Source organism: Pongo pygmaeus, chromosome 4, assembly GCF_028885625.2.
Source record: "Pongo pygmaeus isolate AG05252 chromosome 4, NHGRI_mPonPyg2-v2.0_pri, whole genome shotgun sequence".
In the NCBI taxonomy this organism is placed as follows: Eukaryota; Metazoa; Chordata; class Mammalia; order Primates; family Hominidae; genus Pongo; species Pongo pygmaeus.
The window spans coordinates 44,742,688-44,769,666 of record NC_072377.2 but is presented as its reverse complement, the minus strand read 5'-3'; the positions used below and the strand labels follow the sequence as shown (position 1 = coordinate 44,769,666).

General features: G+C 36.4%; 1 protein-coding gene across 3 annotated transcripts in view; it reads left to right on the top strand.

Annotated features, from left to right (window-relative positions):
• FGF10 (fibroblast growth factor 10) overlaps positions 1–26,979 on the top strand; it is an 88,908-nt gene that overhangs the window by 53,044 nt on the left and 8,885 nt on the right. For all 3 annotated transcript variants that reach the window (XR_008502817.2, XR_010126382.1, XM_054489629.2), the window contains exon 2: positions 25,667–25,770. Coding sequence is in view for 1 of the 3 variants with exons in the window: in XM_054489629.2 (XP_054345604.1) it covers positions 25,667–25,770 (104 nt within the window). In the remaining 2 variants the exon portion in view is untranslated. The remainder of the gene's footprint in view (positions 1–25,666; positions 25,771–26,979) is intronic.

Here is a 26,979-nt window from a genome sequence, read left to right as displayed (position 1 = left end):
CTGATGAAAATTTGGTTTTAAAATATGATGAAAAACATGCTAGTTCATTAATATACAATGATAAAGATAAAACAATTCTATCTTATTCATCTACAAATTTGTGGTTCAAATGGTACATATTTTATGTTATCTTATTTCAGTTTTCTTCCCTTTTACTTTCTAGTCGGTCAAACATTTGAATCCAAAGAATTGTCCTATTTGTTAGACCTCTGTTGAAGTTATTACTGTTATTAATATTTACCAATTATATTCTGATATTTTAAATATTCAATAATATGAATGGTTATATGAGTTACTAAAATGGGTATGCCTAGGTAATGTAGCATATTCTATAACATTTGTTTACAGATTGTCTTACATTTTCAATATGTACTTTCCCAACCTGTATAGTCAATAGAGTGGAAAGCAGTATATGAAAGCTAGACAGGCAACTCTAATCATGGCTTGACTCCTATATGAATTGGTACAAAGGATGTGTTTTCCATAATTAGCTTCCATGTGCTAAAAAATAATTTAACCTAAATAAATAGAATGTAATTGGCCTTTCTTAATAACATTCAGGTTGTAAATCAATGAATACGTTTAACATGACAAAATTATATTTGTCACAAAGAATTGGGAACATAAAATCTAAATGATTGTTACCAGTAGAGTTCCCAAGAGAACTTTTGCTTAAATTTTATTTTGATAAAGTACCCTTAATATGAAAGTATGTTTTTTGTTATATACTAAGATACATACTAAGTAGAACACTAGCTACAAATAGAATGGAAAATACAGCCACTAGAGTTTAACTTGATACAAAAAGGAAAATCTGAAGATCTCCAGTCTACCTGGGCATGCTTAAGGGAAGGGAAGGGAGAGTAGGTCATTTCTTCTCACCATTAAGAAAAGATGCATGAATGCCTCTTGGTGAGTGATCATTGTTATGAGTGATTATTGTTATGTTTATGAGCCACATATTCCTACCTGTAAACCTAGTTTTAAAACCAAATTTCATTTATAACTGATGATTAGAAAAAGACTATTGAGATTTATATGTTCCTATCTTGCTGTTATAAATATTATATCTTTTTAAAATCCTAACATTAGTAGGGGAAAATGTTCAAGTGAGAATGATTAAGGGAGACAAAGAAAGGGAAAAGTTCTTCTGTGATACAGGGATTTATCTTATGCTTACTCATGATTTCCTCCCAACATTCATGATCAATTTCCACTGAGCCTTTCCTGGGCTTGTTTATGCAAGTATCTTTATTTATCAGCCGACTAAACAATGTCAGGCACCAGCTTTCATGTTTGCCAGGCATTACCATATCAGGAGGTAACTACTCTGCAATAGTATCAATTTTTTAGAGCTAGTGAAAAGAGCATTTGGCTGGTATTGAAAAAAATATGAGTTTGAATTTCAGCTGGCTTAACCACCAGTTGTGTTAAGCTAGGTAATTCATTCAACCATTAGGACATTCATTGTGTCCAATCCAAATTACTGACATTCTTTAATATGACCTCTAAAGACATTTCCATTGGTAAGCTTCTAACGTTGTGCACATGTACCCTAGAACTTAAAGTATAATAATAATAAAAAAAACTTCCCTGTGGGAAGTAACCATATTCCCCCATGTGGTTGGGATAAGAAGGTGGCTTGCATTTCTTTTTTTAAGTGACCTGGGAGAGCCTTTATGTTGGTTTTGGATTTCAAGATTTCTTTGTAGACAATGCCTGAGACTATTCCAGAAACAAACTTAGAATATTCTGTGAAAGAACGAGAAGAAGCAGTATTTTAAAATGGATTCTTACTCTGGAGTACAGAGATGATATGGCAAAACAGGAATGGATACAAGGCCTAAGGTTGTGGACATAAGGATAGGGCACTATATCCTCATTCAAAATAAAAAAATGGGGCATAACAAAGTTTCAAGACAAGTAACTGAGGCTTGCCTGGAAGCAGAAAACTGGGAAGGTAAATTTGAAGTAATATTTACCACTATTATAAGGAAATGATGCCCCTCCTGGTTGAAGCAGCAAAAGAAAATCACCTTTTGCCCCACATGACCATTTGTTTCTGAAAAGAAAGAGGGTGTGGGCCAGAAGATTTCATCTACTGAAGAGGGGTAGAGTAGGGAACCAAACTTAAAACAGAGATACAAGTCTCAGGTTCTGCTTTCCCTCCACCTGCCTCTTCCTACAGCCACACTCCTCACAGATCGAATAAAAATGAAGAGATACTGAGACACCAACACACATTATTTATTACTCAAACTGGCAGCCTCACATCATCTCCTTCCATTGCACTAAAGAGGCAGCTGTTGAAAATATGGAACACAGAGGGGAAGGATTCCCCTTCATCTGTTGATTAGCTGGAGTTAACATTTTGAAAATCAACAAAATGCAACACAATCTAGTGGTTAAGGTTTGATGTCATACATGAGTTTGGACCTTGACTCTAACCTCTTTTAGTTTCAGCTTCCTTATGTATATAATGGAGAATATAATGGGGCCATCAAAATAATGGCCGATGTTTGCTTAGCATAGGGTCAAGGACATAGTGATGCTCCATAAATGGGATGATTATTAATCTTCTATAAATTGTGTTATACTTTAACATAGTTGTTTATTCTCCTCTTCTCTGTGGAATTAACTCATGACAAAATGCCACTGCTCAGTACTCAGAACAGTGCTTTGAACATACAGGTTTTTGTTGTTAAACTTTGACTATTCTACTGTCTGGGAAGAAATCTCACTATGCAAGAGTTAAGTGCATCTAGCTATATATACTCAGTGTTCCACCAACACAGCTTACTTCTGTAATAAAATACACAAAAGTAGTGAGTATCTTCTCTCTAGACTGATTTTAATATGTATGTTTACATAATTATAGAATTGTAAAATCTTAACTTTGATTCAACAAGTTGTAATTTTTTTTTGGGGGGGGTCAGGACTTCTTTTTAATTAAAATTTACTAAAATATAATAAAAGATAAGAGGAACACAATGTAAGTCCTAATGCATATACTGTCCTATTAAGCCTAGATGTAGAAACTTTCTAGAGATTGCCAGTGATCAAGAACTATGTGGTTTTGCCACATGAGCCCTTTCAATCTGGTGGATTTAATTCCTTCTTCATATTCTTCCCCGTCTCCTTCTCATTCTCTTGCCCTTTTCTCTCCTCCTCCTCCTTCCCTTCCTTCTGTTTCTTTTTCTTCCTCTGCATCTTCTGCTAACTAGAAACTTCTTTCGTATCATGAGCCAAATATGTTTCCTTCCTTACTTAAAGTAATTATGTACCAAAGAAAATCACTTAAACTCATGCTACTCAAAGTGTGGTCCTAGGACCAGCAGCACTGAAATCACCTGGGAGTTTGTAATGCAGAAGCCAAGGCGTCACCCCAGGTGGTGTGTATAGTTTGAGAAGCGCTATTTTAACCAAACTTGTTAACTACTCTAGGGAAGATATGGTTTTATCCACTAGAGGGCAGTAGGACATATGTGCCACTGGCATTGCATTTATTTCCCAATTAAAAGCTCTTTTAAGAACCACTCTCAGTTGCCAAATGGATAGTATGCTTGGTTCCTTTAAAGGAAGAAACAACAAAGTCAAACCAGGTTACATAGAGAAATTCAACATGTGAGATTAATGAGATAAGCAGTTCCATGGCACTAGCATAGTATAAAATCAGGTGCCAAATCCTAAATTGTGATTTTGGCTCTTGTTCATAAATCATAGAATTATAAAGCTGGAAAAGTCTTTGATAATCACTGGGGCAACCGACTTATTTTACAGATGAGGAAGGAAACTCCTAGACATTAACTGACTGTTTCAAATTCATACAGCTTCCAACTTGCCAATCCAAAGCTGGAACTTCTACCAACAAAATCCCTACCCAAAGATTAAGAGAGAGAGAGACTTTAATACGATGCTAAACACCTCTTTGTATTATTTAAATGGAAAACTGGGGTTCATACTTGTGCTTTACACATCTATTGGGTTTAATAGTATTAGTTGTTTCTGAAGAGGTGGGGAGATAGGGAGGAATTGGTAGGTTTTTTTTCCCCTTCAAGTTATTTATATTCAGCTGCACTGCCATCAGGACACAGCTTGCATGTCTCCATCTCAAGCCCAAAAGTGTCCACATGTAAATATCAACCAATCACTAAGTATTGAGTCACCACAATATTCATGGCACTGTTAGACATTCTTTTTAGCATGATGCTGGCATGATTTCTGCTCTCGATGATCTTTGGTTATGTGTTATTAACAGCCGGGCTGGTAACTGCTTTTAATTTTCAATCCCACATGTATTTTGCATGCAAAATGGGATCAACAACATTGTGTCAGACTCAGAGACACAAAAGGTGATGAAAACTGAGCTGGTGGATTCTCATTCATCTAAGGAATTGGCAAGGCTTTACAGAGAAAAGAACCCTAATTGCACATACAACACCCTCAGTACAACTTGCTCACATGTCTTTAAAATGACCTTTTAAAGAATGTTTTAAATGTCAATGCTTTTTTAGAAAACATTGAATCAAACATGAAACTTGCTTGAGAAAAATTTTGCAATCTCCAATTAAAGGCACAGTCACATTTCCAGTTTCCTTTTCCTCTTTCTCTTATTGTCAATGGAATTAGTTAATAAAGCCTAAAATCACATGAAGTTTATGGACATAAGAATTTGGATACTGATAGATGTTTACAAACAGTTTCTAAGAAAGAGACTGAATTGTTAAGCAAAGCTCCAAAGTGAAAAATATAATAAGCAAAGTCTTGGTGGAGTGGCCCCAGAAACAAAGGAGCTCCTAAAATAAGTGCACAAAAATTTTAAGCACTATCTAGTCTGGCTTAACTTGTATCTGGACAAAAGGAAGAGGCTTGTCAGAAATTTAAATTTAGCTCCCAAAGAAATTTTTCAGAACTATGTCTTCAAACCACAGAAAAGCACTTCTCATTTGTCTATCTCTCCTTTTACCATTAGCTTTAGTATATAAATGAAGTCATAACCAGCTGTCATAATTTTACCAGGAATCATTATTTATGATGTCTTTTCCCCATGATCTCACCATTAATTATTAAGAATATGAATGCAAAATACTGTTTGTGAGACAAAGTCTGAAGAAAATGTCCATTTTTTTAAATTTTAAGCGAACAGTCAATAATCTCACAAAAAATGACGTCTGATCAACGAAGTTGATAATTCTTAGTTTATATTTTGAACAGTTTAAATAGTAATTTTGACATTTTTCTAAGAGGCAGATGAGGCTTTATATTGCTTATATAAGCTATGTATGCTCTCTATCCTAACAAATAGTGCAATAGCCATGAAAGAAAACAGTAGCATTTAATATGCTTTATCTTCAGCATTCATTACATACACAGTTATTTTAGGAGAGTAATGTTACCATTTGGACTTACTCTACCTATTTCATCTGAGAATATCCTCTGTTTTCCCCTCATGATAATAAAAGAATAGCTCTCAATTATTGCCGGTAATATTAGTGGCACACTCATGTTTATATCTCAAATATGCTTTTAATTTTCTGAAACAGAGGCAAATTGCTGGTGATATCTTAATGTTTTAAGGTAGTTAATGCCAAAAGGCTTGGATCTGATCTTAAACTGAATATTTCCCAGATGTTTGGTAGGGTGAAAGGTGGAACTGCTAACAGAAACCAACTTCCTATCCCTGTTATACTTACTTAGGTGAATTTTAAGTAAGGATTAATTAGACATTGAGACCTTATGAGCAGTCAACTTCACAGCTCCCACAGATAAAAGCTGGGGGCTTGCTCAGTTGTAACATAAGCCATATGTTGAGAAAGAGAAGTCTCGACTGCCACTGTCTCCTTGCACCTTGTTTATAATGCTCCTTTAACTTTCTTGAAAATGTTGAAAAACTATTAAAGGATTAGACAACTTACAGTTTTTGAGTAAGTATTGGGTAAATATTAAAGTTGCAGAAATACAGCCAAAATATTTAACTCACAAGAATGAGCTCATAAATATAAAAGGACAGCTTATGAATGAAAAGAGGAAACTGCTATTAATGTGGCTTATCCTAGACCAGCTTTGTACTGGCAGATACCCTGAGGACACTAAGGCTCTGAAAACTCTGTGTCTCCATGGGAAGCCAGGCTGCCTATTATAGGAAGAGGAATTTAGCGCAAATTCACAGTTGTTTGCCCAGATTCAGTAGAGACTAAAGATGAACTGGAACAAGGTCTTGCCAATTACCCAGGCTTAAGGGTTGGGAGCTTTGGCTTGACAAGATTTTGCCACCTAAAACAGCTGTTTTGTGTTGGAGACTAGATGGTAATTTTGCCAAAACCACTTAAAAAGTCCAAGCCATCAATTTCAAAGCAAATGTTTCTTATATTGGGTACATGCTCTTTTTTGTGATTTTTTTTTCATTTAAATTTTCATGTGAATATGAGTTCTAGTTTAGGTTGGAGGTGTTGATGAAGTAGCAGATAGTGATGCCAAGTTAAGAAACTATCACCAATCTATGCTAGCCAATGAGAAAGATCTACTTCTACAAATATAGAAAAGACTAGGCCAGGCACGGTGGCTCACACCTGTAATCCCAGCACTTTGGGAGGCCGAGGCGGGAGGATCAAGAGGTCAGAAGTTTGAGACCAGCCTGACAAACATGGTGAAACACAGTCTCTACTAAAAATACAAAAATTAGCCAAGTGTGGTGGCATGTACCTGTAATCCTAGCTTCTCAGGAGGCTGAGGCAGAAGAATCGCTTGAACTCGGGAGGCAGAGGTTGCAGTGAGCTGAGATTTCACCAGTGCACTCCAGCCAGGCCAGCCTGGGAGACAGAGTGAGACTCCATTTCAAACCAAAACAAAAGACTGTACTTGGTAAAACCAAAAGGAATCAATGAAATGCACCTCTTTACTAACAGTAAGAGCACAATCTACATTATTAATTCTTCAAATACGTCAACTAGTTATTCTGGGTTGGAATCCACTTGAAATAATTTTTCTTATAAGGTTTTCTTCTTCTTAGGCTATTTATTTATTCAGAGACAGAGTCTCACTCTGTCACCTAGGCTGGATTGTAATGGCGCAATCATGGCTCACTGCAGCTTCAAACTCCTGGGCTCAAACATCCTCCCAACTCAGCCTCCTGAGTAGCTGCAACTACTGGTGTGCGCTGCCATGCCCAGATAATTTTGTATCGTCTCCACTTATGAGTGAGAATACATATTTGTCTTTTTGTGTCTGACTTGTTTCACTTAAAATAACAGCTTCCTGTTCCATCCATGTTGCTGCAAAAGACACTCAGACTGGAGTGCAGTAGTGCAATCACAGCTCACTGCAGCCTCTACCTCCTTGGCTCAAGTGATTTTCCTACCTCAGCCTTCTGAGCATCTGGGACCACAGGCATGCACCACCATGCCCAGCTAATTTTTCTGTGTGTGTTTTGTAGTGACGAGGTCTCACTATGGTGCCCAGGCTGGTCTCAAATTCCTAGGCTCAAACAATCCTCCTGCATTGGCTTCCCAAAGTGCTGGGATTACAAGAGTGAGCCACCATGCCCAACCATTAGACTTTTAAAACGTATTTTATGAATATACATGAGATTGTCAGTATGGGTTAAGATCTCATAGACAAGATAATTGTAAGGGTTAAGGGAAATGTACAGAATCTGATAAATAAGTATCTTGTAAAGAAAATAACTGGTTATATGTTTTCCTGTCTGTAATAAATTTGCCAGCAAATTTGCTACCTAAAGAATTTGTGTGTCACCATTTTGCTTCAGTTTCAAAGGCAAAAATATCTCTGACTTTCCAATGCGATTACCTTGTTTAGTAGTCAGCCAGCAAGGGCAACTGAAAAAAAGAAAACTGTTGATTCTAATGAGCAGTACTCTCCTCACTCAACATCTACGCCAGGATTTTTGGAGGGATTACATAAAGGTGAAAGGAAAAAAACAAAACAAAACATGAAAACAATTTTCAAGTGCAGCCATTTAACAGTATAGTATGAATGTCCCTTGAAGTTTGTGAGTGGGAAGGCATCTAAGGAAATGTCTCTGTAGCTCTCCTTTTGGAAATCAATCTTAACTGGACAAGACCCCTGGCCACAAGCCTATGCAATTAGATTGCGTATCCTAGTACCGCAAATGCAATTGTTAGCAGCTGTCTTTGTCAACAGGCAAGTTGGAGAAACAATAAAAAGAGGAGCTGGTGATGATGAAAGAGGAAGGGTGTGAAATGGCTGTGTGCTTCCTAGTAGTCTTTAAGTCTCCACATACAGAAAAGAATTTGTGCTCCTCCCTGTAGTTAAAGTGTTGAATGACTGAGAAGCCAAAGAGGGATTAGAAAGCTGTTTGTTGTCTAGAGGAAGAAAGATAGGATATCCTACCATGTCAGAAAGCTGTTAAACACTCAAGATGAAAACACTCATCAGGGTTTTAGAGTCAACAAGCACTTGTTTATATTTGGATGTTTGCAGTGGACCTTATTACCTTAACATACTTGACCAAGTTTCTGAGACAAAGAATATCCAGGGTGTGGACTGAGATATTGGACTTAGTGGTTAAGGGACTCTTTTTAAAAACCTTTTTAAAAAGGTTATTATGACTGCAAACTTGGGTAAGAAAAGAGAGCCAAAGTGGTCCTTGGCTTTTGTTGTGGTTGAAGCAAGTGAATTTAGAAGAAAAAGACTGAGCAGAATAATTCTGGTTTAGGCTTGGGACTCTTTTATTAGTTCTCTTCCTATAGCATACAAGTCACAAGAAATCCTTTTTATGTTTCGTAGGTGGCTTTTATACCCAGTAAACATCAAATATTGTCAGTGTGATTTTTCACAGGGATACATGTAGCAATCAGTCCCTCGTGACATTTAGCAATCAGTCCCTCGTGGTACACGTTTATTATTTTGAGTTGAATATGCATATGTTAAATAATGGGAGGATTCAGCCTCAGGCTGGAAACCACGTTGAAGACTGAAGAAAACTTGGGGCAGTGGGGTGGGGAGTGCTGCTCTGTAGTCCTGCCTACCCTGGAAGGGCTTCTGATTTTACCCCACTGAGTACCCTGGGCAGAGTTGAGACAAAATTAAATAGGGAATACCTGCCAACAGAGGAACAGCTTCCCTTTTCTTGTAGTGTCCCCTTTCAACTTGAGAATTGAACAGAAAGAACACCCAGCACTTCTTTCTTCTTTCCTTTTTCTAGGAAAAAATGAGTTTGCCAAGTTGAAACAAGTACTTTTCACATGAGTTTCTTCAGATAAATTTATTAATTTGTTTATATATACATACATATGAAATATGATCCCGGTGCTAGTAGTACAGCATCAGGTAAGAGAGGCAGATGAGGCCTATATGAAGAAAGAAGAAGTATGCTTTCAATAAACTAAGGGCGGTCTCAACACTCTGGGAGGCTGAGGTCCCTAGGAGGATTGCTTGATCCTGGGAGATTGAGAACAGCTTAGGCAACATAGTGAGACCTCTGTCTCTACAAACAATATTAAAAAAAAAAAATTAGCTAGGCATGGTGGTTTGTGCCCGTAGTCCCAGCTACTTGGGAGGCAGAGTTGGGAGGATCGCCTGAGCCTGGCAGTTTGAAGCTGTAATGAGCCATGATCATGGCACCGCACTCCAGCATGGGTGACAGAGTGAGACCCTATCTCAACAATAAATACGTAATAAACTAAGGGCAAGTTGGATCTCTTTTAACTTCAAGCCAAATTTGCCATCCTCTTCATCATACTTCTCAATTGTACTACATGATCAGAGATCAGAATTTTGAAAGAGCTTGAAATCTGCACACTAAACATTTCTCCTCTAAACTAAAAGATACCTAGTTCTTGTATCAGTGCATTAAGAAATAGGCTCAGCTACACAGTAGCTGTAATCTATACCTAAGAAAAAATTGCTTAATAGAGTTCTATTCCTCAGTTCCATTTCCATGGTTTGCCAGAGTTTAATTAAGTTTCTCAAGCTTTTTAAGGGTATGTCTATTTTTATTTATTTCTGTTTTGGTTAAGTTTTATTTTTATTTTTAAATGTTTTCTGTACCTGTTTTTGTATAAGATAGATGTGTGTGTATCTATTCATATACATACCTATTGAATAATAGTGACTATGAAATATATGCTGTATGATGGGTACTGAATTTGAGTCTATTTTGTTAAAATATAGAGACTTCAAATATATCTTTTCTGTTTTCTAAATTTTTTTATTATACTTTAAGTTTTAGGGTACATGTGCACAACGTGAAGGTTTGTTACATATGTATACATGTGCCATGTTGGTGTGCTGCACCCATTAACTCATCATTTAACATTAGGTATATCTCCTAATGCTATCCCTCCCCACTCCCCAGGCCCCGGTGTGTGATGTTCCCCTTCTTGTGTCCATGTGTTCTCATTGTTCAATTCCCACCTATGAGTGAGAACATGCGGTGTTTGGTTTTTTGTCCTTGTGATAGTTTACTGAGAATGATGATTTCCAGCTTCATCCATGTCCCCACAAAGGACATGAACTCATCATTTTTTATGGCTGCATAGTATTCCATGGTGTATATGTGCCACATTTTCTTAATCCAGTCTATCATTGTTGGACATTTGGCTTGGTTCCAAGACTTTGCTATTGTGAATAGTGCCTCAATAAATATATGTGTGCATATGTCTTTATAGCAGCATGATTTATAATCCTTTGGGTATATACCCAGTAATCGGATGGCTGGGTCAAATGGCATTTCTAGTTCTAGATCCCTGAGGAATCGCCACACTGAATTCCACAGTGGTTGAACTAGTTTACAGTCCCACCAACAGTGTATAAGTGTTCCTATTTCTCCACATCCTCTCCAGCACCTGTTGTTTCCTGACTTTTTAATGACTGCCACTCTAACTAGTATGAGATGGTATCTCATGGTGGTTTTGATTTGCATTTCTCGAATGGCCAGTGATGGTGAGCATTTTTTCACGTGTCTTTTGGCTGCATAAATGTCTTCTTTTGAGAAATGTCTGTTCATATCCTTCACCCACTTATGACACTAAATTTGACATCTATTTGGATATCATTTATAAGATCCTTATATAAAAACAAATAAACAGGGTTTACTTTGAATTTTACCAAAGAATAATCTACATTGAAATTAAGTTATGTTACACACAGTTTTTTTCCTGATCTTTAAGAATTAGCAAAAAAAGAGGAAACATTTGCAAGAGAAATTGAATAGTATGAAACTGTTGGATGTTGCTTATTCCTTATAGATGTTTACATTAATTTATTAATCTGACTTGAAAAAGTCAACCACTTTACCTAGAATTAGGTTTTGCCATTTTGGTGGCAAGTTGAAAAGTTGTTTTCAAATTTGTCCAGTCTTTTCCAGCTTTTGTTTTTCCCTGTCTCATATTTATGTACCAACATTTTAATCATCATGCATTATTATAAATTATTTTATTTCAGTTGAATTTAATAATTATCTGACAACACTTTATAAGCTAGTCAGATTTGAGAAAATCAATTTAAAGTCCTTCTTGCAATTCATTATATGCAATAAATAATATTAAGAGAGTCTTTCTTCTGGAAGGAATGCCTTCAGATTTTGATGAATAAATGTAAATAAAAACATTTCTTTAAGATATGATATTGTGCGGTTTTATATAGCTGAACCCAGGTACATTAAAAAGAAGTTTAAGATAATGTTTTTCTCAATATTCTTCTTCTAAGTTTTAAAAGTTTTAACAGTTTCAGATAAAATTTGACGAGGAAAGTTAGACATTTACAGTTAACATGGCTTGGATATATATTTTAATAATGCATTTAATAATGCAATATATACAAAGTCAAGTCAGTTCAATAATTTTCATTTTTTTCAATGTTTCTTCTCTTTTAACTTTTAGCTTTTGCCTTCCCCTTTATGTCCCTTGTCCTTTAATCTGGATCCCAGCAATATTTTATGTGCATGAGAACTCAAGTAGATAGTAGTTTTAATCTATCATCTATTCTTAAATAATGAATTTCAACATATTCCATTTAGAATCATTTACTAAGACACCAAGAGGAGTATGAAATAACACTTGTTTGTGTGTAGATAGATAGGTAGATAAATAGGGATACACATTATTTTTCTCCACTTACTATTCTCTTTGCATTTTTAAAACTCTCTTAATTTTTCCTGTTGATTACGTAGCACCAATTCCCACATAAAATGTTTCCCTTACCCAGCAGTTTTCATTTTCAAATTGGATCAGATAGATCATGTTTTTTCTTAAAGGGCATGAGCACTTTCTCAAGAACATACTACTTTAAAACAATGTAAGCATTTTTAAAAAGTAAAATGGGATAATGGGATAATTTCTGGTCTTTTCTATCAAGAGGAAACAGATCATAATGTGTCAGATTGTATTCATCCTCTCTAGGAATTTCTTTATAGATAGTTTGTTAACTAAAGACTTAATAAAACTGTTTCATGAGCTTTAGAAAAACATGTTACCTAACAATCCATTTCCCACATTTAATTACAAAAAACAATAATGCATATATGTTGGATTCTAACACCAATCCTTAGTTGCATCTCACTAAAGAATGAGTAATGCTCCCTCCCCACATGTGGTTAAGGTAATAGTATCTGTTCTTAGACCATCTCTAGCCCAATGTTGCTTTTCCCTTGTACTAGATAGATTTACTATCTAGTACAGATAGTAAATATCTGTACTAGAATGTCAGATTTTTATGCTGAGTTCTAACATTTGTTTAATTACTTCCTTAAAATACAATTTTTAAGCACCAGGAAAACCCTTTAAACTAATTTCTATGAAAGTATTTTCTCTAACATGCTCTGCAAAATACTGGCTGCATGCTTTACTAGTAGTCAGATTGTATTTAGTAGTCAGAAATGATGTGTGATGCTGTCTTCTTGTATTTCCAACCTATGGGTTCTGTTTTCTTTGCCAAGTGTGTGTTGTGGCAAAAATAGGACATTTCCACGGACTTTGGGGATAAAGAAGCACTTCAGTCTTGGTAATCAGCCCAAAGGGGGTAATCTGTAGTCCCGAAAGCCAGGACCTTCCAGAACATCTTGATTAAACATCTCCTTTACAGCAGAAGCCAAAAATCTTTATTGCCAATATTATAAGTTATAGCAGTGGTCCCCAACTTTTTTGGCACCAGGGACTGATTTTGTGGAAGACAATGTTTCCACGGACCAGTGAAGGAGATGGTGTCGGAGGATTCAGTCACATTACTTTTATTGCGTACTTTATTTCTATTATTATTATTACATTGTAATATATAATAACATAATTACACAACTCACCATAATATAGAATCAGTGGGAGCCCTGAGTTGTTTTCCTGCAACTAGATAGTCCCATCTACTCCATAATCTCATTTTGGTTGCTGTCACTGCAGAAAACCCTGCTTCACAAAGATAGAATGTTGGAAATTGAAGAAGGCTCTTTGGTGCTTTTGTGGCAATTGCAAGATATTCTGCCTTGACTTTAATCCAGAACATATGGAGATTTGAAGTTGTCTCAAATATATTTTAAAGTCCACTGTCATTTGTGATCTCAAGCAGTTGATCCTCTTCTAATATGGACAAAGTCCATTCACCTGGCTTATTCATTTCTTCCCAGTTTGGGGGTCTTTTGAGCAATACTCAAATGCTTTTGAAAGCTGAGGTAAGTGATCATGCACCAGCTGTGAGAAAGAAGGCCCCGGCTCAGTCTCTTTATAAATCACAGCTAATGTTTAAAACATATCAGAAATCCCAATGTTCACTCATCACCCCCATAATTCTAGTTTGGCTTTTAATGCAGACCCTTTTGCTGACTTGAACACAGTTCTCATTCTCCCCTGAAGTGACAGATGGAGTTTGTTGACTAGATTGAATATGTCACACAAATAGGCAAGTTTTGGGACCCATTCTGTGTCACTGAAATGTGCTGCCAGTGGTGATTGTTGTTCTGAAAGAAATCTCTGGAGTAGTTCTCGTAACTCAAAAACTCTGGCCAGTGATCTACCTTTAAAAAGCCATCTCACTTCTATGTATAAGGGAAGATGTAGCTGGGCACGGTGGCTCACGCCTGTAATCCCAGCACTTTGAGAGGCTAAGGCGGGCAGATCACTTGAGGTCAAGAGTTCAATACCAGCCTGGCCAACATGGAGAAACCCTGTCTCTACCAAAACCACAAAAATTAGCCAGGCATGGTGACAGGCACCCTATAATCTCAGCTACTTGGGAGGCTGAGGCAGGAGAATTGCTGGAACCCAGGAGGCAGAGGTTGTGGTGAACTGAGATCATGCCACTGCACTCCGGTCTGGGCAACAGAGCGAGATTCTGTCTCAAAAAGAGAAGATGTGTGTGCTCTCTGTCTATCTCCTCACAGAACTGTGCAAACAGACATGAGTTAAGAGCATGTACTTTAATGTGGTTGATAATTTTAATCACATCCTGCAAAATGTTGTTAAGTTCAAGTGACATTTTTTGGCTAGTCAGCATTTCTCTGTAGATGACACAGCACATAGACTCACATTCAGAAGTGACCACTTTGACCCGAGTAGTGAAATCAGAAAGCCATTTTAGTCATGTCAGCTACTCTGTCTATGCATATACTGACACAAAATGACCAATTCAGTTTTCTTGATATGTATTCATTCAAAGACTTGAATATTTATGCAGCTGTGGTGTTGATCGGCAACAAAAGTGCACATAACAAATCCTCATGTACATCCTCCTGTAAAATATATTGCACTAAAACAAGCATTGTTGCCTTGTCAACATCAATAGACGCATCAACCTAGACTACATACCATGGTGACTCATTAGTCCTCTCTAACAATTGTGCCCTGATATCCCCTGCTATTTCATTAATTGGTCTAGTTATGGTGCTAGCTGAAAGAGGAACATGTGCCACCTTTTGAACTGCAGCCTCTTCTGTAAGTTCATGACAAATGTCCTTAGCAGCAGGAAGGATCAACTCTTCACCAATAGTAAAGGGTCTCTTAGCTGTAGCAATGTGGTTAGCCACTAAGAATGATGCTCTCAGTTTAGATACATTTGATGAAGTGGTGTCCTTCAACGTTTGCTTCTGTTCCTCATGTTCATCTTTTTTTTTCCTTTGAAAAACTTCAAAAGGGACTGGCACTTTGGGAGGCCTAGGTGGGTGGATTGCTTGAGCCCAGGAGTTTGAGACCAGCCTGAGCAACATGGCGAAACCCCATATATACAAAAAATACAAAAATCAGGCATGGCGGCACATGCCTGTGGTTCCAGCTACTAAGGATACTGAGATAGAAGGATCACTTGAGTCTGGGAGGCAGAGGTGGCAGTAAGCCAAGGTTGTGCCACTGCACTCCAACCTGGGTAACAGAGTGAGACCCTACCTCAAAAAAAAAAAAAAAAAAGTAGAGAAAAAGAAAAAAAAAACCTCCAAAGACTTGAACTTGACTTTTGATGCAGGGTGCTTAATCTGCATGTGGTGAAGCAGTTTTAAAGGTTTTATGGCTTTGTTGGATAGCCAGTCATCACGTATTATATAAAACAGGCTTGCAGAATGAATGTGAATCACCTGTTGCAATGAACCCATAATTTAAGTAGGACTCTTGTTATTTTCTTTTAAATGCTGATATTTTTGTAGGCACTCTTAGAGTCTTCTGCTATTTCATCACTGGGTCTTTACCTCCTTCAAAGAAGCTCTCCAGTGATGTTTGTTTTTTACTCATTTTGGCTGGGTTAGCTTGTGGGCTTACCAAACCAGTGACTGAAACAAGTGCACAGTGCAGGAAAGAAGCATGGGTGGAAGTGGTAAACACAATAATGGATGGGCCATACATGGACTAAATTAAGTGCTAGATTCCAACTTAAAGCCTGACACCAGATGCAGCTGTACAATCAAAGTACGTCAACTCACTTGCTACTATAAAGCCTTCCACCAGGTGCAGCTTAATTGTCACTTGTCACTCACAGATAGGGTTTTGATATGAGTCTGTAAGCAACTGATTTATGATGGTCTCTGTGCAGTCAAATCTCTCTGCTAACGTTCATCTATATTTGCAACTGCTCCTCAGTGCTAGCATCGCCACCTCAGCTTCACCTCAGATCATCAGGCATTAGATTCTCATAAGAAGCGTGCAACCCAGATCCCTCACATATGCAGTTCACTATAGTGTTTGAGCTCCTATGAGAATCTAATGCTGCTGCTGATCTGACAGGAGGCAGAGCTCATGCAGTAACGACTGATGGGCGTAGCTGGGGAGTGGCTGTAAATACAGATGGAGCTTCACTCACTCACCACCGGCCACTTCCTGCTGTGCGGCCTGGTTCCTACCAGGCCATGGACCAGTACCAGTCCATGGCCCAGTGGTTGGAGACCCCTGAGTTACATAAATATACAGCTATGGCAAATGAATCAATGTTGCCATTTGTCAAGTATACATAAATAGATCAATTGTCTTTCTGCACAATCAAATCAAAATTCACATAACACAGAGTGGAATATATATTTCTTATAAGTATTATGATTACCCACTAAGTAATCATGGAAATAATCTTTGAAGGAGTTAAGAGGCCAATTATGTATTATTCTATACCATGTTGGAAGCTTGTCAAATTTACAATACACATGTTCAAAGTGAGCCTACAGCTTGAACCCCTCAAACTTATTCCATATTAAGTATTTTAAACTACTTAGGGCTGTTCATGATTAGCCAATTTGTGAACACTTTAATGCATCAAGTAAGACTTTTTCTTACAGGAAACCCAATATCAAGATGTGCTCTACTGACCCATTTTATTATTTTCCTTAAATAGAGGAGAAAAGATACTCTATATTATAATTAGTTGTATTAAACAGATTCATAAAAACCTGAGTAAATGTGGTAGACAGTTTATAGCAATGTCTTTAGGGTAAATGTCTATATTAACATGTTGATCATTTATTAAAATATGCCATGCAGTAATTCTTCTAACCCTTTATGTTGGCTTAAATTTTTTTCTCTCTTTATAAATAAAATGCAGTGGCCAAGCCCAAATAGAATGAATTGTTTCTGTGTAATGAACAAGATATAAAATCTTTGCCTGGCTGCCAATTGTTTGTAAATGTTAGCAGGAGCCTCATGGTGTGGTAGACTAAGTATTTACTTAAGGCTCTAAGTAACCTTTACAGATAAGTCCCTCAATCTCTCTGGATTTCCCAATGTCATCTATTACGAAAGAGAATTGGATATGAAACAGACAATCTCTAGATTTCTTCGAAATCTTCTCTGACTCTACAATTTGCTAAGACCAAGCCTTAAATGACCTGAACTTTTCTCACTAAAATAACAAGTATTTTTTAAATTTAGTAATTTTAGCTCCAATTAGATTGATCAGAGGTTTTGACTGAACATAGAAGATATCTCAAAATAATGTATAATAACCTAGTACTTTGGGGAAAAGTACGACAGTTGACATGCTTGCCAAAGCTTCTGTATCATAATATCTAATCTAGGTAGTAAGTTGGCTTCTACTGATGCATAACATGTTTCTAATATTATTTTGCATTCTGGATATATTTTCCCAGAAGTGATAACATTGCAGTGATTGTCCCTTATTTTTGCATGGTCAGTATATGAAACTCTTTCTATACAGACTGGCAGACTTTCTGTCCTTCCAATGTTCAGTGAGAATACACAAACCACACACAGTTCCCTTGGGATTTTCCTTAAAATGTGAAATGCATTAGACAAGAATAGGGACAAAAGTGGGATGCGGCCATGATGCCCTGGCAAAAAGCCAGGATTTCTAACTTTTCAGAATTTTTGAAGGGTTGATTTATCTACTAAAGGAAATGAGGGGAAAGCAAAACCAATAAATTGCTACGTAAAACTTTATATAGAAATATATTTTCTGATACAGAAATGTTTACCTATCGGGAAGAATCACTCTCTGCCTTGCTCATGGCTTTGTTACCATTCAAATGAATTGTACTGGGCTTTTCCAAGGTAATCGTTCAGGCTTCCTTTCTTAACTTTTCTGTCTTGTACCATTTCCCGCAATTTATCCCATTGCAAAATGGGATCAAAAGTCAGTTATCTTGGGTCACAGCAACTGACTCAGACATGTAAGTGTTTCCAGTAGTTGTTGTTTTTTTGTTTGTTTGCTGGATTGCTGGTAGTTGGGAATAAGGGTAGAGTTTCTATCTCCAGGGGAACACAAGCTTTTCTAGATCTTTATTTCACCCAAAACTAGCGATAGAATCATTTCACACTTTGTGAATTAAATTTATATCAGCACTTATTATGAACAGTTCTCAAGAATTACAAATCCATTTCTGTCCTAGACACATGTCATTTGTGTCTCACTGCGAATGTATCCTAAGAACAGAGAAGATAATGTTTGAAAACATGACATTATTACAATATTGATAAGTAATTATTTCCTGAAATATTTCCATAATGTTAAATACATTTTAAAAATCTCTACCAGTGAGGAAAAAATTAGAAAAAAAAAAAGTCAAGTTTACCAAATCTATTGATCTAGCACAGTGTTGTGAAGAAACCTATTAGATGGTCATCTGCAAATATTTATTCGCTTATGGTCAGTGTGAAAGATCTGGAGTCACATTTCATTTGTAATAAAAATGCAGTAAGAAATTGATCTTTAACACACTTTAACAATTAATTTACCACTTGAGAATATTGTCCCTATATTGCATTGTAAGTTCCTGATACTTTTAATGTTAGATCAATGACAATGGTTCAATGACAATACTGGTTAAATATAGTCTTAAATTGACAAGTGTTTTGGGATCTGCCACTGTACTCATCAATAAGGCCAAGCTAGGCACTGTATTTATCCTATGACTTGAATTATCAGGTGAGAATGTAAAATGTCATTTTGGTATTTAGCATACTGAGAAAGATATATCATCTTATCCAGAGATGGAAAGGATTTTCTGCAAATTCAGATCTCATTTCTATCTGTAATTCCAAATGCATGTCAAGTGTATTGACAGAACTGTGGAAGATAGAGAAACTAAATAACTCAAATATGTTATACTAAAAAGGCAGCCAGAGTATATAATGGTAGAAGATGGACTAGACCTGGATTACTGATTAGCCCAGTCTGGTACCCTCCTTTTAATGGCAATGAGATCATTCTAGAGCAAGTATTAATATATGCTTTCAACACTGTGTGTAGGGTGAGGGATAAAGTGGAGCCCTGTTGCTTTGAGACAATTTCTTGACCATGTGCATATATTTAAGGGGGCCATACAGTCCTTTAATTCTTGGTGTTAACACAATTAGCCCTTTGAAAAAGCCCATACAATTCTTATGAGTAGTTGAAGGCACTTAAGTTCCCACCAACATTTCCACACTTTTAAAATGGAGAAGAAAATGACGATTCTGATGACTATCAACAACAATGCAGTATATCTGTACACAAATCCCAAATTCAGAATACCATAGTTACGTAGATGTTAAAAATCCCATACCTGTTCAAAAATGAGGTTACTAATTTTCCACATTGTTTAAAATTTTTCTTGTTGTTAAGCTGCCGCTATTACTTGTGTGTATTCCTGTCTGTGGTTCTGCTTCTATGCACATGTTCTGTCAACGCTTTTTTGCATCAAAGCTGTGCTCTGTCTCTGAATCGTATTGTATAGAACAGTGTGTGGTCCTTGGACAAGCAGAATCAGCACTGTTTGGAAATATGCTAGGAATTCTAATTCTCTACTCCAATCTAGAATTACTGAGTCAAAAATCCCAGCAATCTGTCTTTAAGCAAGTCTTCCAGGTGATTCTGATGCAGGTTCATATTTGAGAACTATTGGTATAGAAGGTTGGTTAACTTGCCACTATTCTGATTGAGCAGACAGTAAATATATATTTAGCACCCACTATCTGAGATTCTTTGCAACCCTATGAGCTATAGGCCAGCGGTCCCCAACCTTTTTGGCTGCAAAGACTGGTTTCGTGGAAGACAGTTTTTTCCATGAAGGAGAATGGGGGGATGGTTTGTGGATGAAACTGTTCCACCCCAGATTATCAGGTATTAGTTAGATTCTTATGAGAATCTAACTTATGAGGAGTGTGCAACCTAGATCCCTTGCTTGCATTGTTCACAGTAGGGTTCACACTCCTATGAGAATCTAATGCCGTCACTGATGTGATAAGAGGCAGTGCTCAGGCAGTAATGCTAGTGATGGAGAGTGGCTAAATACAGTTGAAACCTCGCTCTCACTTGCCTATGGCTTGCCTCCTGCTGTGTGGCCCAGTTCCAGTACTGGTTCATGGAACATTACAGTTCCCATAATGTTTTGAGGCTTCACTTCATTTAACTTTGTTTCATTTTTAAAGAGAGGTAAAACCACATTTAGAGCCATTTAGACTCACACTATGGTATGGCCACATAATCCCAGAGGTATTAGTGAAAATGTGATAACAACCCCAAGGAGCTCCCTAGGTCCTTCTATGCTAGGATATAATAGATGAACTTAGGACACTGACAACAATTCTTGGGAGAGAGAGAGATTTCATTTAGAAAGGTTAGCATTTGTGTCTTACATTGTGCTAACTATGATATGTTTCAGCACCTTGATTAAAACTATGAAACTATATAGCATTATAATCAATTTTGAGTTAAAATGTTTAGAGAAAAATAGATGTGACTGATTCTGAATTAATAAGACTTTCCACGTTTCACAATAATTTTTTTTTGGAAAATACATTCCTCACCCAGAAAAGCACCACTACCACTCAATGAAGCAGAACCTTTAGTTTTAGCTAGTGGCCACCTCAAAGTGCCGTTGGGGGAGGTGGGGAGAAATGTGGCTCAAGCACTTGAACTCTTTCTCTCTCCAAGCCTGTTTTCATGCATGCACTTTCTCTCCCTGGAATGTTCTTTCTCAACTTCCCAAATCCCCCCTATTAAAACCCTACTCTTGAAAAGTCACCTCAAACACCAGCTGTCTTCTTCAGAATGGCTTCACTATTTAAAGTAATGTATAACATATTTTGTCTCTCATATCACACTCACTATATTTTCTTTCTGTTTTTTTTTATATTGTCATTACTTATTTGTGTCTTTATCTTATTGAGCTTTAAAACTCCTTGAGGCAAAGACCACATCTTGTTTACCTTTGTAACCTTCAGAATGAGAGCTAACACCTACCCTGCACACTGGTACTTAATACACATTAGCCAAATTAATTTACTCGGTCTATAGAATCCCATTGTATATTTGTGTTCTATTTATCTAGGAGTGGATAGAAGGATTTTGCATTTGTTTTTCACATCTAGTTTTCCTTGTCTATATCCATTCTATTAAATACAAGTTTTATTTGCCATATACTTTCTCCTTTTGTGTTTATGGAAAAATATTTAATGAGAAACTTACCCTCCAGACCAATAGCTTTTTCATTCTAATAGCACCAAAACAGAAGTAGCCTTTGTCCAACATGATTGCTAGGGGGACAATAGGTCAGATGCTCCTCTTCTGGAGAAGAATGAGAAGCAGCAGCTGGGAAAGATGCTTGTGAATGGCCACCTTCTCAGATTAACTATTTAGTCACTCATCAAAACATTACCAGCCCAAACAATTATATATATATGAGTATTAAAAGAAAAAAATGCATTTACATGAAAATTGTGACTTCTAAGTTATTTCCACTCAGAGATTATCAAGTCACAAAATTTTCTCCATTACTAAGGTGATGATGCATCATGAGGGAACATTTGCAAAGTAATATGAACTTATTTTTGTCATAATCGCTTTTGTAATGTTGACTATCAAACTTTATTTTTTAAGATTTTAAATATAATCTAAAATAAGCTTTATAGATTGCTACTATTTACTGAAGAAATTTGCTAAATATTACTTTATTTCTAATGTATTCTTTAAACAATTTTATATTTGTAGACAAAATCCTTCCTAGTTGCCAAAATTCTTAGAATCTGCACAAGATGTTTACTAAACTGAGTCTCATTATCTCCCAACTTCACTTTTCCCAACTTCCTGACTTGTTCCTTGTACTCCAGTTGGTAAATCAAACCTCTTATGATATTTGAAAACACCATACTGTTTTACCTTAATAATTTGCTCTTGCCTTCCCACCCTTCCCAGCCTTCCCCTGGATGCTTCTCAATCTTCATGACTCAGTTCAGGTCTCATCTCCAACAATAATTTGATCGTGGAACCCCAGCCAGTATGACCTGCCTTTACCTTTGCCCCATAGTCCCCTTGTCATCATCTTAAGTCATCACTCACTGTCATGTAACATGTTTTATTGTAATTATCTGTGTGTTTGTCTTTTATTCCCAGTAGTACATAGACTTATCAATAGAAAAGCCATTATGTATTTGACTTTATATTTTCATTTTCTAAAAGTGTACCCTTCTCCTCCTAGGTCTTCCTAAGTGATTGAACTAAATTGTGCAAAGACCCTTAAATAGATTCACAATACTACCTGGGCTATTCATGTTTTAAGGGACATAAAAATTAAAATAGTTACAACTTAATATAAATAATAGAATTTCACTACAAGAATATGCCTATAAATTTGCGAAATATCTGATTTACATGAATGGGAAATATAATTCATGTGTCCTTTCATTAATAATATAATTTTCAGGTGTTTCTCTGAGTAAAAAAAAAGCTTTTTTTATAGCTTTTAATGTTAAGATAATTGTAGAGTCATAAACTTGTAAGAAACACGGGGAGATCCAGTATGCCCTTAACTCACTTTCCTCCAGGAGGCTCTTTTAACTGGCATGTAGTTTTGCTTCAAAATATGCACATATAGAACTATAAGCTACTGATCCAACAATCCTCAAACAAAATTCTGGAGCTCCTTTCCAAAAATAATTTGATAGGCAAACTTGATCATCCTCACCAAAGAACAGAAAAAACTGGAATGATTCCTTACGAAAAGTAAAGAAGTCCTCTAGGCTTCAGTCCTTCAGAACTCCCCTTTCACATTCACAGATGTTTATAATAGGTGCAGTCATTGTCCATTACTCACAAGATGATCAAATTATAACTTACCTGACCATACACTGCATCCAAAAATTATTTTCAAAATTCGAAAGGATTTTAAATCAGCTATGTCTTCCCTCTATTTTGAAACAATAACTAAATAATAATATAAAAATAATAGTTAAACCTTTTTAAGCTTGCCTAAACTAGTCGCAAAGTGGAAAAAAAAAATGGTTGATTGAGTCTTTGAATATTGCACTCCCATTTCAGGTAAAGCAGAAAGAAACAAAGGGGTATCTAAGCTAAATATAATCTACAATACCACTTGCAGTTCATCCTCAGAAATAACGGGTCAAAAATTCAGTTATATCTTATATATTACTATAGCTCAGTCTGTTAGTATAGTTTAATCCCACGACGTTGCATGCACCTTCAAAAATATTGGTTTATTTTTTGCTTAAAATCATCCTTCATTCCTCTTTGTTCTATTAATTTTCAGTTTCAAAAGTATACATAAGAGAATATCTTGCAGTTTACTGACAGTACTTTCTTGTCTTTTGTCCAGACCATGTAAGCAGCTGCCTTATCTTTTGCCCCTGAATTCTACCTCCTGCTCTGCTTTGTATCTTCTGCGTATGACATAAATAAAATATGTTAGATTTTGTTCTCTAAGATTCAGACGTTATCCTCTATGGTATGCCATCATCCTTGGGAGGAACAGCACATTAAGTCATTAAAGAAAATTATCTTGATGAGTCATTTTGTCAGATAGTTTGCAACAGGATTCCCTTGTAGGAATGGGAAAGAGGAGGAAGATGTGATGGAGAGGCAAAGTAGTCAGAGATGGGGAGCAATAGCGTCTAAAAGTCAGAGGCTTAAGTGTTAACATCAATTATTACTGACCTTTATCACCTTACCACCTGTGTGTGTGTGAGTTAAATAACCTAAGTATCTTCCGTTTTTATATTTGTAATCGAGACTAACAACAGTATCCTTAGAGGGCTATTACGTGAATTAAGAAAATATTTTTCAGAACATGCAAATAAATGTGTGTGTGTGTGTGTGTATGTGTGTGTACCTTAGGGACACTACCAGCATAAGGGAAATGGATGTAAAAAAACACAAATAATGTCTCCCTTCATCCTTCACAATCTTTCCTTGGTTTTGGCTTGCAAATAGAGTGAGATATATCTTTTTTGATGAAAAGGAGTGCTGCGTTAGGTCAGAGACTTCCTACAGATACATGGACAGAAGGGTCTCTGACATGTAGTCTTGGCAAAGTCTCTGGTTATGACAACTTCGCAACAGGGGAAACTCAAGCATTTCTATTAGCCTCCATAAGGCTAACCTGTGAAGGAATAGGAAAGAAGGTATTCATCTCTCGAGAATAAGCTAAGCCACTCTATCTCTATGGGAAGAGTGAAAACATATAATCTGTAGACTACATTGGGGATGGTGTTTCTCATGATACATGACAAATGATAATATGCTCAACTTTCAGATTTTATGTATTAAGCCAATAGGAATTTGTATGTATTGCTCAGGATTTACATAGCCCATTGAATAATTTCCAAAATCTAGAACTGTTGGAGAAAAACTCCCCTCTAATGATAATTAAGAAGATACTAAGCTCCAGGCAAATTCTAATAATTTTATAGGTACTATCTCATTTAATATTCACAACAAAATTATGAGGGAGGTACTATTATGTTGCCCATTTTGCAAATAAAATTGAGTCATGGGACACTTCAGTGACTTCTCCTGTGGTAATTCACTAATAAATGTAGAGCCAGGAGTTGAACCCAGACATTTTGGCTCCAGAGGCCACATGCTAATCACGATGCTACTTCTCTACCCTGAACAAACTGCTGAGAGTTATGAAATAAGTAGTTTTAGCTCCTTAGGTCTTCTTAAACTAAAATGGGTGGGCACTTTGAGTAGATGATAAACTGCCTTCCCTACTGTGATCTACAAACTTTTCCAAGAAAATTATCTTTAGATGCAGCAATGGAAACTTGTGTATAAGAGGAAAAGGAGCTCTTGTCTACCTCTTACTACTTCCCTCAATTTTCCATGTTTCCTAGGAAAAAAAAAAACCTTAAAAATCCATGTTTATGGATTTTCCCCCAACACAGAGCAGTGATTCTGCTATTTCAGGGACAGTGTAGATGTTGGGATTAGTCTCCCTGTATCTCAGAATGTCAACACATTTGCCAAAAATGAATCTATCAGTTAAATGTAGCCAAGAGATTTAGATTATCTATATCCTACAAAGAAGAAATAGTTTATCACTGTTTTTAGAGATTGAGGTAATCTGACATATTACTGACATGTGCTACGGATTTAATTTAATACCATAGTACAGATATGGGCTCTGATAAGTTATTTTGAAATCTAGGCTACGATGAGTGGAGTTGTTTCAATATTTATAGGGTTGAAAATGCAGAGTTAGCAAAGGAAGCATTTTAATTAAAACAATATTTTTCTATGTATGCTCAGAGTAAAATGAAGGTGAATTCTTTTAAAGCCTTATTACTTTTTTCTATATATTTGCTGGAAATACTTGCCAGGTTTTAAGACACACTGAAAAAGATTTGCTTGTTGGTTGTTTGTTTACCAATGTTTTGTGCCTTTTGTTTTTAGAACCACACACACACACAAAAAAAACTCAATAGTTTCTTTTGATTTTACTTTTCTTCCAAATATATTTAGGATTCTTTATTTAGCCTTTTAAAATTGTATGTTTTAGGCATCCTGGAGATAACATCAGTAGAAATCGGAGTTGTTGCCGTCAAAGCCATTAACAGCAACTATTACTTAGCCATGAACAAGAAGGGGAAACTCTATGGCTCAGTAAGTATTCTTTTGTTTTCAAATCCACTCCAGTAAACCATTACCATAGTTTTGGAATGTTTCCTCCAGACACTGAATAGCTTTGTTATCCTTCTATTGCTAGTAAATAAGAGCCACAGTGGGTTAGTCACCACTGTTTCAAGGGCTGGCAAAGCGGCTCTTCCAATTCTGTAATCTCCTCTGTTGTTCACCCATTAGTCTACCACACAGGCTGCTGCTGGCATTTGTCTGTGAATGTTCTAAACTGCTAACCAAGTCAGGCTCTCACGGAAGCATCTGGTCAGATTGGCACGGGAAATGAAGACAACTTGGAGAAAAAACACTAAAAACAAAGATCTTGAATTGAGTAGAAACCCATGTATTATATGTGTGTTGTGGCTGAAGATGAAACAAGGGCTCAGATGTTTTGCATTTTGTTAAAATCTGAAATGGGGAAATGTATCAAGAAACACCATTTTGCTTGTTGTTCAATCAACTCTAGAATTTTATTTACCTAGACAATAACCATTAATTCAAATTATGCCTCAAAATCATATATATGTGGGAAATATTCTTTGCAATAGGGTCCTTGCGGAGCAGGTATCCCTGCAGTGTTTTGGGCACATCCATGCCTATATTCCATACCAGGTGTTAAGTATTTGGAATACCACTTCTACAATCTTGGATCAAACTCTTTTAAACCAATTTCTTAGAAATTTAAGATCTCACTTAAAATACCAAATAGTTGTTTTATAATTGCAATTGTAATAATAATTAAATTACAAGCAGTGAGACAATTTATCCTGCTCAAGTCCTTAGGAAAAAACACATCAATCAATCATATCAACATCTACTATATGCCAGATATTGTTTGACATGTCAAAGATGCATAAGAAAGAAGTATATAAATGGGCCTTGACTTCAAATAATTTATAATATATTTAGGGGAAAATGTTAACAAATATGAAATAATTACAGCATGTTTGGTTGTTACATGTATGAAAGGATCAGCTATAGCAAAGCAGCCCTATAATAAAGTTGGGAACTAAGTTTCAATCTCTTAGCTGTCATTTGAATGATGTCAGGAGTATATTAGTTTGTGCATGTGGATCCATCTTATTGTGTCCCTCCCAGAGGTAGATCAAGGGGATGCTAACTGAATTTCATTTTTTTCTCTGGATTCTACTGCAGGGGAGTATATTGAAGGCAGCTATAAAGTTGGAAAAATTT